This window comes from Ochotona princeps, chromosome 17 (assembly GCF_030435755.1).
Source record: "Ochotona princeps isolate mOchPri1 chromosome 17, mOchPri1.hap1, whole genome shotgun sequence".
Taxonomy (NCBI): domain Eukaryota; kingdom Metazoa; phylum Chordata; class Mammalia; order Lagomorpha; family Ochotonidae; genus Ochotona; species Ochotona princeps.
In genome coordinates this window covers 52502851-52517252 of record NC_080848.1, presented here as the reverse complement: position 1 = coordinate 52517252, position 14402 = coordinate 52502851, and the positions used below count along the sequence as shown (strand labels likewise).

Sequence of the window (14402 nt, the reverse complement as noted above, 5' to 3'; positions counted from 1 at the left end):
TTGGGGTGGGGCCCTGTGCAGGGGACACAGCCGAGGAAGAGGAGGAAAAGTCAGCAGGAGTGAGGAATAATGGCAAGATGCAGGAGGCGGGTGGAGACGAGGTAGGGGAGTCACCCCGCAAGGAGGAGAGAGACAGAACCAGGCTGTAACACCGGGGGCCTCTGCCTGGGGCTCAGATCCTGCTCTTGGCAGAGACCTGCCAGGATTTGAGTTCATGCGTCTGCTTGGAGGAGACAGTCTCTCTCCCACCCTCCCTCAACACTTGAGCCTTATCTTGCCACCACTACCCCCAACCTGATCCCAAGAGGGTCTGGCAGGTGGGGGCGGAGCTTCGGCAGCTCTTTTGTCTGGATGGAGGCTGCAGGTGTGAAGGACTTGCGACAGTAGTGTTTGCTCAGCCCTGTTAGGGGCCTGAAGGACTGTTGACAGAGGGTCCCTTTGTGTTCAGACTTGGCTAAAGCGTTGTGAGCCCTGGACAAACACAGGCCACTTCCCTCAGAGTGGGGGTGGGGTGGGGGGGAACTCTGTCAGAGGCCACCGAGAGGCTGGTCTTGGCCAGGCCTGGAACTCCAACCCCAACATCCACCCCTTTACCTCTCCCATGTCCCCTGTCCCCTGACTCCCGCTTCCTGCACCTTAATGGGCTCCATCCATTGTTTCTGGGGGCAGAGATAAAGCACAGGTGGGGTGGAGGCAGATTCACGCTTCTTAAAAAAAAATTATTATTATTATTTTTTTTGATTACTGGCATTTTATTTTATTTTTTTTTTTTAATTATTTATTATTTAACTTCAGTAATTACATTGTATTATGTGACACAGTTACATAGATACTTGGGTTCTCCCCACCCCTCCCCAAACCCTCCCACCATGGTGGATTCCTCCACCTTGTTGCATAACCACAGCTCAAGTTCAGTTGAGATTTCCCCATTGCAAGCGTATACCAAACATAGAGTCCAGCATCTTATTGTCCCGTCAAGTTCAACGGCTTCTTAGGTATACCCTCTCTGGTCTGATGACAGAGCCAGCAGAGTATCATCCCAGTCAATTGAAAGCTCCAACATACCATCAGCAAAAATTTACATCATTATGGAATTATTGGAAAGGCAGATTTATAGAGAAAAAGAGAGAGACAGAAATATCTTCCATCTGCTGATTCATTCCCCAAATGGCTGATCCAAAGCTAGAACCTGGAGCTTCTTCTGAGTCTCCCATGTGGGTGCAGGGTTCCAAGACTTTGAACCATCCTCTGCCTTCCCAGGTCATAAGCAGGGAGCTGGATGGGAAGTGGGGCGGCTGTGACACAAACCGGCACCCATATGGGACCCTGGCACATATCAGGCGAGAACTTTTTAGCCACTAGACTTCTACACCTGGCCCTGTCAATGGGTTTTTGCCATCCATGTGATTGGATTAGAACTCGCGGCTCAGGTCAAGGAGGAGGGGGCAGGTGTAGCCATGTCCACCCTGCACCAGCCATGCTTTTCACCCCTGAGCCCAGCACTGCCCATCAGTGAGTGACTAAGCATAGAGGCCACCGAGCACTACAACAGGAGCCAGTTCTGCCCCTATTTCCTAGCCACAGATAGCACATCTTCCCTCCCACGGGGTCCTGTGCATGGCACACACTCCTGTCACCTGGACCCTCCCGTGCCCCAGCATGGAGGGAATCACTGCCTGCTAATTCCTTGCTTTTAGACAAGAGAGTCCTCCGTTCCCATGACCCTGTCTAGAGGAATGCTTGTTCGTGTTTTTGTTTTGTTTTTTAAGAAATCAAAGTTGAAATGGCTAATGTTGTGGCACAATGAGTTTAGCCACTGCTTGTGACATAGACTTCTCATGTCAGAGTGTTGGTTCGAATCCTGGCTGCTCCAATTCAGCTTCTGGGGAAGAAAGTGGGTGATGCCTCAAGTGCTTGGGCCCCTGCCGCCCACAAAGGAGACTCAGATGGAGTTCCAGGCTCCTGACTTCAGCCTGGCCTAGCCCTGCTGGTCATGGCCATTTGAGGGGGTGAACCAGCGGATAGACAATCTCTCCCTCTTACACTCTCTTTCTCTCTGTGACCTTGCCTCTCAAACAAATAAATCTTGAAAGTTGAGTAAGGTGCTCCAAATGATTGCAAACTTTGGAACTCTTAACTAGACTGGAACTGCCCCCATGCCATGTCCCCTTGGGCTGGTCATCCTTGTGTTGGGTCTGGCCAGGTGCTGTCTCTAGGTTTAAACCATGTGTTTGGGAGTTGGTGCTGGGCCGTACACCACAGTGGCAGCCTCCTCCAAACTTCCAGTATATCCAGGTAGCTCCCAGATAGGTCCCTTTCAGGCCAGGGACCATGAGACCTTCCCAGCTTCTGGGATGGAGGAGATGCCCAGTAAGTATTTCATGGCTCCGGGGACATCAGTTGGTGCTTCTCTCTAGATCAGCAGCTGTGGCATCACCTGGGAGCCTACATTTCCTGCAGCCCGATCTTCACCTTCTTGTTCCCAGAGGACCCAGTAGAGCAGCTTCTGTGACCATTAGGTCCGGTGGTGCTGGTCATGGTTGCACGTTCCAAGTCCATCTTGAGGTTGCTAGACAACCACTTATCTTCTCCTCTGACAATGGCAGTGCCCTGGGAGTAGAACTCTGTCTTGGATGACATGGTACCCTGAATTCACACCAGCATCTGGTTTTTCAAAGCCTGTCATGGAGCATTTGTGGCAGGGCCAGAGACTAGCGCTAAAGAGGCCACTACTGAGAACAGAGGGGAATGAAAACCTACATAGCCCAGGAGCAGGGGTGGTTACCATCAAACCCAAGACTTTGGCAGCTGGGGCTGAACTCTCTGTCGTAGGAGCTGCCCTCGGCTGGGTCTTGGCAGGGTATTTGGCAGCCACTCCTTTCCCTCCAGCTGTGATAACCAAAAAATACCTGTGGGCAGTGCCTCAGGTCCACTGTCCCTGTCCTTCCCTCCTTCCATCCCTCCCTGTGTCGGAATACTTTGTGCATGTTGAGCAGCTGCTCTGGTCTTTCTTCAACAGCCAGGGAACTGCACAGGGAAGAAGCAGCAATTATATTCCCCCTGCTCTGGGACCTGGACATGTACAAATGCCCAGCTGCTAGCCATTGCCAGGTCCCAGAGAAGTTGTGCCCAGATGTTGCAGGATGGGAGGTACGACTTTCTTGTGTGCAAAGTGCCTAGCCTGCCCAGAGTATATGTGTGGGTTGGTTGGGTCAGTTCCGCTGCAGACACTTAGGTCCAGTCTTCCATGGGATAACTGCTCTTAGAGGGAGGACAGAGAAGGGGCCCTGGGCTCAAGACCCCTGGCCAAATGGCCTTCTCATTACACTGAGTTCCCCCCACCCCAACAGGACCATGTGGCATTTGGAGGTCCCAGGGTCAGAGTCCCTAAGAGATTGGGCCAGGATGTAGCTGCTCCTCTCTGGGCCTGGGATAGTCCTGGCAGATTGGGGGTTTCATTTATGAGCCTTTTGGTAAGCCAACTCAGAGCTGCAGACATGGGCTTCCATGCAGTATCCTGGTGGGGGCAGGGGAGATGGAAATCCAGGACAAAACACTGCAGTCTATTTGAGTGGATGGGAGCTCAACTGAAACGTTAAAGCAACAACCTGAAAGGCATTCAGAGCAACAATGAAGAAATGCCACAGGGTTGCATCTTGTCAGAGCATGGTCCAGGCAGTGACTCTTCTGTCTTTCCTGCTTATCTGCCTACTTAGATAATTTCCCTTTATCCACCCATCCATTGTCCACTCCATCATCCATCCATCCACCCCCATCATTCACCCACCATTTGCTTCCTCGGTCCACTCTCTCATCTACTTACCTATCCACTCCCCATCCATCCATCCACCCCATCCATCTTTTTCCCCATCCACTCATCCAAACACCACTAACTCTTTACACTTATCTATCCATCCGCCCTCTGCTTCGCTTCCCACTCCATTCATCATCCATCCATCCATTCCGGCATCTACTTACCCATCCACCGATTCTACCCACCCATCCACGCTCTTCTTTCTCTCATTTGTACAACAAAAGATGCTGAGGAGGACATACGAGCCAATACTGTCCCTGTTCTCTGTGAATCAGTTGATGGGAGCATTTGTTTCCTTTGATCAAGTAGCATGTGGATTTGAATGTTTGTCCCCAGGAGCACAGCCCAGAGTGTATTCTCTAGCTTCATATCCTGCAGAGCCATGGGTAGAACTGCACATAGCTAGAGCACTCAGAATTTGTGTTGCATTGAGCTGTGCTGGGTGGTGGTAGTCATTCTGAGGGATGTCCGGAGCTAAGAAGTGGTCCCATGCTTGGATTAAAGTAGTATTTTCTAGTGGAAAGCCACTCTCTCTTAGGCCCTTCTTTCTGTTTGGTCTGGTTGAGTGGTAGACAGAGGACCTTCTGCAGCTGGGGCCACCTTCTCTCTGGCCCTCAAAATGGTCTGGACCTACAAGGTGTCATGCATCCTTGGTGGTCTCCAGGTGGTTAGCAGAGTGAGGCTCAGAGCAAAAGCAGAGCCCCCCCTTGGCTGGGCTGGATCCCTGACTGGGCAGGATGCGCCATCCTGGTCATGCTGGTGGTGGCTTGGGCTGTCTGTTCTACTCCCTCCCCTCCCAGGCTGACCTCTCTTCTCACAAAGCTGCCCTTTCCTTCCCTCCTTGAAATCTGATCATGAAACTAATACCCCATATTTTTGCCTGCGAGAGAAGCAGGAGATAAACAGGAAGGCATGAGGGATTAAGGTGCCTTTCTGAGGAAGGGGCCGGGGACAAGCCGGGCATTGGGTGACACCTCTGTGGAGCCTGGGGAATCCAGATGTGAGCTGTTTTGCCCAGTGCATTCCCTCCCCACCCCCCCATTTGTGTAGAGAAAATAAAACAAAAGGAGAAGAAACAAGCTGTAAAACACTTTGCACAAGTCTGAGCGTGGGCAGTTATCATTTGATGTGTCCCTGACAGCCAGGGGAGCCCAGCCTTTTGATGTTGGGCCTTGGGGTTTTCTTTTGTGTGACCAGTTGTTTGAGAGGCACCTTTTGTTGGTGTCAGGTACATATGGGAGACAGATCCCAGCCTGCGGGAGGCAGGGGGCTAGAGGGGATGCTGAGCTCCCTGGAGGGGCTTGGAGGCCAGGCCCAGGTTTGGGGATGTGGGACAGATAGTGGATGGAGGTTATTTCCAAAGGGGGACACAGGATTAGCATCTGCCATTGAGAAGAACCGGCAGATGCTATTATCAAGTTTCCTGTGATACAAGGAAAGCCTGACACAGTGGGACCTGTGCTTGTGAGCAGGCTCTGTGATGGCTGTGCTTGCAGGAGGGACCCAAGGAACCTCTATAACTGGGAGACACAGGCCTGGGCCTCCACTGACTGGGTCTGAGGTCCTGGACTGGCTGCTCACTCCCTGTCAAGGAGCAGCTCCTGACACCCTTGTCTGGTCCAGTCCAAGAAAACGGTGAAGGTGAAGCAGATGTGACAGTTGTACGTGTGGACGGCGGCGTGCAGAAGAGGCTTTCTTCTTTGTACCTGGTTGAGCTCAGTCCTTGGGACTCCTCTGTACAGCCTCTGCTGGCATTTTCTGGTCTGATTTGGCTTCGAGCTGCTCCCAGGCTTCAGGGCGTGACCCGAACCACTTCAGTGCCTCCTCCAGAGCCTTGTCCATTTCCACTTGTAACTGAGTGACTCATGGGAGAGTCATTTGGAGGGTGACTCTAAAAGAACATTTAATGAAGCTTATCATAACAGCAGAGAGAAAAATTAAACATGCAGATCTTTTAAAAATCACAAATAAGAGTAATGTATGAGTAAGAAAATCAGGAGTGCTCCTTGCATCTTGTAGGGTGGAAAAGACAAATGTTTTTTAAGCCATTGTAAGAGCACTAGCCAGCACGAGGAGGAGGGAAGAGGGAGGCGGGGAACCCGCTCTGGAAACTGAGCAAATGGCGTGAACAGGCAATGCACAAAGGAGAAATATAAATAGGAAAATACATGGAGAAGTCATTTGGCCTCCTTCATCATCAAAAGACATGCAAATTAAAATCATGTGCATGCTTCTCCTCCAGACAGATTGGCAAAGGCTTAGTAACAAAGAATGCTGATACCAAGTGCGTGTTGTTATTCTTTGCAAGGGTGTGGCACGTCCGTGGAGCTTTCATATCCTGCTGGTGGGAGGCGCAGCTAAAACAGACTTTCTGGAGGGCACTTGGGATGCCAAGTGCAAAACATGTGGATGCAAGATTTAACCCAGCAGTTCTGTCTTGAGGAATCTGCACAGCAGCCATCAAAAATAGAGTGCAGATGGGCCTGTTTGAAGACAGTCCAAATAGGGTTCAAGGTGGGAACCACAGTGTCTAAAGGTGTCACCTGATCTGTGGTTCATAAATGGGAAGCAGCCCAACTGCCCAGCCCTGGGAGGAGACCCTACTTTTAGCATTATTTTTGAAGATTTACTTTGTTTACTCGAAAGGCAGAGTTACAGAGACACAGAGAGAACCTTTCTGTGAGGGCATGCAGACAGGAGGGAGAAAGAGGGGCACAGCCTAAGGTCAGCTATAAAAGGCACAGGGAATGCTCTAGATACTGCAGCTGAAGTCTCACCAACAGGAGGTGGATTAGCTGAGCCATAGGCAGCATGGGAGGCAGGAGCGGTCCTGAGGGCTGGGTACAATGATGGCAACTTCAGCACCATGGACGCCCTTTCCTTAGAGCCTGGAATTCCTACTCTGGCTAAGGTCATCCCCTCAGTGTGGCCGTAGGGGATTGGTTCCAGGCCTGCCATGTATGTACATGGACCTGATCCAATGCACCTGCTACGTAAGGAGTTGTTGGACTCATTGTTTTGGGGGATAATGATAAAGACAAAATTCTGTACGTGTTCAGTTCAGATGCAGTTTGGGGAATGATCCTATCTACCTGTGATTGGTTGGATCTGCTGATGTGGGCGGGTGGACATAAGGGGCCTACTGCATGGTGTGGAGGGCAGCCTGCGAGCCTCCGGCCAGAGCGAGCAGATGTGGGGGAGGTACTCTGGGCCCCAGCCAGAAGCTGGAGACAAGAGGCTGCTTCCTAAAGTCTGCAGAAAAGGGAGTTAGAAGATGAGTTTGGTGCTTCAAGTTCGGAAATCCATGCATGTCACTATTTTAAAATGGAATAAAAAAAAGTGTTTATTTGAAAGCCAGAGTTACAAAGAGAAAGGGAGAGACAGAAGAGAGAGAATGTTGCATTCATTGATTTACTCTTTATTTTTATTACAAAGTCAGATATACACAGAGGAGGAGAGACAGAGACAAAGATCTTCCGTCCGATGATTCACTCCCCAAGTGACTGCAATGGCCGGTGCTGCGCCAATCCGAAGCCGGGAACGAGGAACCTCTTCCGGGTCTCCCACGTGGGTGCAGGGTCCCAAAGCCTTGGGCCGTCCTCGACTGCTTTCCCAGGCCGCAAGCAGGGAGCTGGATGGGAAGTGGAGCTGCCGGGATTAGAACCAGCGCCCATATGGGATCCTGGCGCATTCAAGGCGAGGACTTTAGCTGCTAGGCCACGCCGCCGGGCCCTATTGATTTACTTCTTAAATGATTGTAACAGCCAGGGTTACGCCAGACTGAAGTCAGGAAGCTGGAATTCCATCCAGTTCTCCCACACTGATGCAGTGTCCCAAGCACTTGAATCATCTTTTGCTGTCTTCCCAAGTGTATTAGCAAGCAGCTGGATAGGAAGTGGAGCGTCTTGGAATGGAACTAGTGCTCATAATGGATGCTGGCCTCACAGGTGGTGTCTTAGCCCACTGCACCATGGACCTGTGTGTGTCAAATGCCTACTATTTGATGTGTGTTATGTCATGAACTTTGTTAAAATCCCCTTCTATGTATGCATGTATTTCAAAACTTTTTACACCAAAAATAAACTTGTCTTTTCACTCAATGTTCGTGAAGTTTTGTAAGTCCCCTTTATTAAGGTTGAGAGTCAGGATTCCGGGATGGGGAGGGAGTGCCAGAGACAGATCCCAGAGAGAGACATCAGGATGGCTGGGGTGGGGCGGTGGATGCTGAGTCCTGAGGCACTTACACAGGCAGGAGACAGGTGGAAGGAAGCAAGGCTGGGAGAGGACACAGAGGAGCGTCCAGGGCAGGACAGGGTGGGACCTCCACGGGACTCACCCAACCACGCTGGCTGTGGGAGAAAGGTGGTGCATCTAACCCCAGAGCCCGAGGGTAGGGGGAGTGTGCAGGCTGACGCCAGGGGTCTCGAGGGCAGCTGTGTGATGGTCTGCTCAGCCGCTGTGGCAGGCACCCGGGATTTAGGGGTGGGGGAAGTGTGAGGAGGGGTGGTGGTCCTTACACGCCAGACTCTTCTTACCCTGCCAAGCAGGGGCAGGAAGACTTGATCCAGCCAAGGGCCATTAGGGTATTTACAATGTTGTTCGCAGGCCACACACAATTATCAACCTAGAAATTAGCCTGCTGTCTTAGGTTTATGGAATTTCAAGTCCCGCTTGCAAGTTGCCTTGGCAGAAGGGCCAGACCAAATGAGTGCTTGTCCCCGTGGGCCGGATATTCCCCACCCCTGCTCTAGAGGCTGGCAATTCAAGATGAAGGTGTGGACTGGGTTGCTGCCTCCTGAGGCCTTGGTGGCTGCCTTGTCTCTCTGTCCTTGTGTGGATTTTTTCACTTGGTCACTTCTTTAGCCACCATGTCTCCCAATGCAAATATTTTCTGAGGTACTGGGGGGTTTGAATGTCAACGTGCAAATTTGGGGGGCTATACGCCAAGGGATGCTGAAGGAGGAACCAGGGGACGGCTCCTGGAGCCAGCGATCGCCCTCTCCCCCATCCAGCGGTGGAGAAGAGAGGCAGGGATTGTGTATGCATGTGGATTGCTGGGGAGCAACATCGCTTCCTCCAGGTTCCTTCTGGTGCCGGTCCTGCCAGTACCGCAGGTTGAGTGCTTCTCCCTGTCTTCCTCCACAGCCTGCAACTGTAACCTGCACGCCCGCCGCTGCCGCTTCAACATGGAGCTCTACAAGCTTTCCGGGCGCAAGAGTGGGGGTGTCTGCCTCAACTGCCGCCACAACACCGCCGGCCGCCACTGCCATTACTGCAAGGAGGGCTATTACCGCGACATGAGCAAGGCCATCACCCACCGCAAGGCCTGCAGAGGTAGGCAGGGCTGGTGTGGCCACACACACTGCTCCTCCCTCCTTCCCTCCCTTCCCCTGCCCTTCACCTGGCTGCTTTTCTCTTTCTAGAACCACCCCCCACCCCAACACAATCCTCCTTTCCCTCATCCCCCACCCTATAACTTGAGTGGAGATTGAGATCATCTGTGTCTCTTACACACACACACATACACACACACACACACTCGCTGGTATTTGGAGGTGTCAGCCCAAACAAAGGGGCGAGGGAGACATGGCTCAGGGGGGAAGAAAGGATAAGGTGTGATTCCCCTGGGAGGGGGCCCCGGACTCCCCACCTGCCCCGCCCCCTCCCAGCTTCTCCACACAGGTGTGCCGCATACCACAGGGACGCGCTGGAGTCCTGTTCGCCAGGCTTAAGGTAGGGGACAAAGGACTCTCTTTTCCCCAGCCCACGCGGTCAGTCTTGCTTCTTTGGAGGTGGGCCCCCGCTGCCCCAGCCCCGGCACACACAGGAATGGCGTCTCTGACGGAACATATAATCCACCTGCAGAGTTCTACTTTGAAAAAAAAAAATACGGAGAATCTCTTTCTGTTCACTGAAGCAAGTGCGTTGTAACTCTGGACTTTTTTATTTTTTGTCTTTTATCTCCCGCCAATAAAAGAGGAAGCCAGAGCCAGCTGACTTAGGCGCCGATGAAATGCCAGGATGCAGTAGGTTGAGGGATGCTGGGGGCGGGTGGTGAGATATAGGGTTCCCCCCCAACACACATCCCCTCCCTTTCAATTTTGGGAATTCTGGGAACCAGGGTACTTGGCTTCCCAAGAACACAAGCTTTTCTAAGGGGGTCAGCATACAGGGTTGGGGGACGTTACCTGGATGCCACAGACCCTGATCCAGGAGGGTGGTAAAGCTGTGGGCAGACTGAGGCCTGGGTGCTAATCTGCAGGAGGGATGCCCTCCCGGGCCACTGCTCAGCCGACGGAGGAAGGGAAGGCATTACTTTCCTCACAGGTGCTTCACCACGTGTCACAGTTGTGTATAGGACTGATAGTGTGGTCTGCAGGAGGCTGTGCATTCCAGAATCATGAAGAACTTCCTGAGCAGCGACAGGAAGACTTGAGCCGGGCCTGGGGCCCATGAACCGGCCCTGCACACAAATACCCCTCACCCCAGGCTCTCGGTCTGCCTCCTCCAGGGGAGCTGTCAGTCTCAAAGGCACAACAGGGATGAGAAGTGTGGCTCCCAGAACAGCAAGCAGGCTCTTGGTTGCAACTGCTGATGGCTGCCTCTGGTGGTTACCGAGCGAGAACTGAGTGGAAGGATGGCCCGAGCTGTTTCCCCACCCAAGCTGACCAGCGGCAACTTCAGGTGAGAATCTCTCAGCAGGCAAAGAGCCGGAACAGAGAATGGGAAAGGCGGCCCGCAAGACAACGCTTCATGGAACCTGTCTTCTGATTGGTGAGGAAACGCGCTACTTCAAGGACCCTAGCTTCTGATTGGTGGGAAAAGATACTGCTACTTCGAGGACCCTGCCTTCTGATGGGCGAGAAAAGAGCGCCTTAAGGATTCCGACTCGTGGTTGGTGAAGAAGAGCCCTTGATTGTAAGGCCATGTGCCGCAGGTGTGCTCTGACTGGGCAGCTGTTCTCTGTTCCCCTCTTCTCTGGAGTCACCCTCTTAGGGGAGGTGAAGACTCCCCCTGAGGGATGCCTCCCACCCAAGAGAGACCTGAGACCTTGCCGGGAATTGGATTTAGGGGGCATTGGGATGCCATTGGGGCAGAGTATCCATCTCCACTTGAGACCTTCCCACGGGGGGCTCGGGATTGCCTGCACCTCCATCCCTGCCTTGTCTTCCCAAGCCTTAGGGAAGTAAACACACTTTGGTCCTAGCATCTTGCTCTTGAAGTCTGGGCTCTGTGTAGAGACTCCTCACCCCAAGCCTTAGGGAGCTCTCCTCTCCCCCCACCAACTTCCCAGCCATCCTAGACCCTTTGGGGGCTGGCAGGGGAAGCTACACCTTCCTCTCTTTGCTTCCCAGGAAAGAGCTGGGACAACTTAGACTCCCAAGTTGGCGTGGGAGTGGCCATGATGCCCTGTGGGCTCCCTTATGTCTCAGGGCCTGGGAGGGGCTCTGGGCAGGGGGCCGAGGCCACCCATACACTGCTGGCGATTGGCTGCTGGGGGCCTTGTTCATGGTCAAGCAGGGGTGGACCCAGACAAGGCCAGCTTGGAGCAAGGGCGTTTGGTTGCAAGGGTGATTATGCCGTCCCTCATTTGGGAAGTTTCACAGCAACAAATTTGTTGGGTTTCTTTCTCCCCTCCCCTAGTTTCTGAAGCAAACTGGGGCTGGCAAGGCCGGTGCATACAAAGACCCGTAATAAACATGCCCAGGGAACAGGCGGCTGCACTCTCCGGCTATTCAGGGCGATTTCACAGCACTGGGAAGGCCTCATTATGGTGTGGGCTGTTGTCCCATACAAAGTCAGATGAGATAGATTTCTCCCTTTGCTCCGTGAAGGCTCTGTGAATGATACTTGCCTTGGAATCTGTCACAAGATAGGAGGTTTTGTTAACCATTTGTCTCCTTTGTGGACTTGGGGGAGACGCTCTTTCTTTCCAGAGGGGCGCAAAGAAGATGTTGGGCCATTGCACCATTTCAGCGGCCGAGTCCTTTGATAGCGATATTAATTTATCATCTTCCCAAACCGTCTGTGATGGATAAAGACATTCTGGGGGAGTCTCCCGTGAGCCGAATCGCGATGAGAATGAAGAAATTGACCGGCGCTTCCAGGCTTCCCGGACAAAGGACTGGCGTTCCATATCGCTGAGCAGCTCTCGCTAGGTCGGCTCTCTCGTGGCCCTGCCCCCTGCGAGTGTGAAGTAATGGCGAGCTGGAAGGAAAGCTGCCGAGGAGGAGGAAGGTGTCTGCGTCCTCAGACGAGGAGTCATTAGCCAGGCCCAAGCGCGTGGTAGCCCTTGCAGCCTTTTCCCTGTGTTCCTTCAGTTTCCAGCCACCGCTCATTCCTCCCCATAGCTTTGCCATGAGTAGCAAAGGGGAGGGGAGGAAATAAGTGCCTCGGTGCTGTGCCCATGACTCCCAGGGCCACTCTGTGCTCATGTCACTCTCATGATTCTTCTCCTCCTTCAGAGAGAGTCACGTAGTGGTGGTGGTGGTGGTGGTGATGGTGGGGAGATCTTCCATTCACTGGTTCACTCCCCAAATAGCCACAATGGCCGGAACTGGACCAGGCCAAAGCCAGGAGCCTCCTCTAGGTCTCCCACATGGGAGCAGGGGACTGGCCACTTGGACCATCTTCCACTGATTTCCTAGGCACATTAATTAGCCTCTCTAACTGGAAGGACCCAGCCCTGGCTGGTGTAGACTTGGCGGCCCATTCCCACACAACAAGTCGGGACACTGAGGGTTTGCCCTAATGTTGTTGTGTGCTCTAAGGACCTATGCATGTCAGGAGCTAAAGGGACAAACAAGATGTAGGAGCTCAAGCCTAGCAGCTGGATCATGGTTAAACACCTGCATCCCACAGTGGGGTGCCTGGTTTTGGAGCTGGCACTCTGGCATGGTGGGTAAGGCTACCACCTAAGGCACTGGCATCCCCTATGGGCACTGGTTCGAGTCCTGGCTGGACTACTTCCAATCCAGTTCCCTGGTAATGTGCCTGGGAAAGCAGTGGAGATTGCCCAAGTGCTTGGGCTTGCACCCATGTGGGAGACCTGAAAGAAACTCCTGGCTTCCAACCATGCCAGCCTAGATCGATGTGGCCATGTGGGAAGTGAACCAGCAGATGGAAGATATCTCTCTTTGTCCTCTCTCTATTGGTTACTCTGAATTCTAAACAAGTAAATAAATCTTAAAAAAAAGAAAAAGAGAGAGAGAATACCTGGTGTGTGACCCTGGGAGGCAGCAGTGATGGCCCGAGTGAGCCACACACATGGGAGAGCTGCATTGAGTTTCTGAATCCCAGCTTTGGCCTGGCCCTGGCTGTTTCAGGCATCTGGAGAGTGAACCAGTAGGTGAATTTTCTCTCTCTCTGACTTTCAAGTTAGTAGTCAGGCTGGACACACCCACACAGGGTTCTGAAGATGCCAGGTGACATCCGAGGAGCTCCGTGCCCTAGCTGGACTTGGATCCAGATGGAGTCTTGAGGAGGCCCAAGCTCCAGCCCCTGCTTGCCTCAGGCCTGTGGATGTAGACACACGTGCACACATGTACAAACACACACACACACACTTGCTGGGAATGATTCAGCTCTGCAACAGGTGCAGGAAGCCTCTGGCTAATTAGATCACCAGGAGTCAAATCACCCAGTTTAGGATTGACAGATTCTTCCACCCACCTGCACTACCACCACACACCCTTGCTGTTCTCCATACCATAATGAGAGGGACAGGGGGCAGGCAATTTGAAATATGCATTCCTTTGAACCCCATTAGCAACTGCTGTGGGAAGGCAGGCCTGGTTGGGGAGGAGGATGATACTGATAGTTCAAGTGTGGAGTCTGGGGATGATGGTGAATTTTGGCAATCTTTACTCCTCCTTAGCATGGATAACGCAAGCGTGGAGATTGTGGCTGCTGAGCTCAGATATGTGGGGTTACAGGGCCTGATTGCCCCCTGCTTCTGTCCTGTAGGTGTGCAGGTTCAGGGGGCAGCAGCTTGAGCTTAAGCTGCGAGCCCATTGGGTACGAGTCTTGTCTTTGAGTCCCCAGATGTTTGTCAAGCACCCAGTACCTCTTGGACCCTGGGTTGCTATGGTAACCAGGAAAGACACAGTCGCTTGGCTCTCTGATGGAGGTATGATAATCCACTAGAGAGAGAATGCTAGAAGGCAGTGAGCGAAAGCATAACGGGGATCAGCAGGATGCTGCTCACCCTTGTGGCTGTGGAGCAGCTCTCGGAGGCCAAGATATTTGGGAGAAGACCTGGGGTGTGAGGTGAGAACAGCCAGGAGGAAGTGGGAAAGAGGAACACTTTCCAGAAAGTACTGGAAAGGCTAGAAGCAGAAAGGGTTTGGGGGAGGGGAGCTTTAGGAGGAGGGGGGCAGAGCTAGCTCACAGGGGTCTGGAGAGGAGGTGGCATGCTGAGAAGGCTTGCAGCCCTCCGAGGCTTGACAGGGAAGAGTGACTGGAGGGTGCGCCTGACTCACCTTTTCCTCCTGTCAGAGTAGTCACAGGAAACACTGGGACCATCCCATGGGGGATGTGCATCCAGACTATACTACCAAAAACAGCAGAGAACCAAAACAGCAACAAC

At 52.7% G+C, this 14402-nt stretch overlaps 1 protein-coding gene across 3 annotated transcripts in view; it reads left to right on the top strand.

Annotated features, from left to right (window-relative positions):
- Positions 1–14402, top strand: part of NTN1 (netrin 1) — a 160246-nt gene that overhangs the window by 95046 nt on the left and 50798 nt on the right. For all 3 annotated transcript variants that reach the window (XM_058676184.1, XM_004594749.2, XM_058676185.1), the window contains exon 3: positions 8960–9148. In XM_058676184.1, coding sequence (XP_058532167.1) covers positions 8960–9148 — 189 coding nt within the window. The remainder of the gene's footprint in view (positions 1–8959; positions 9149–14402) is intronic.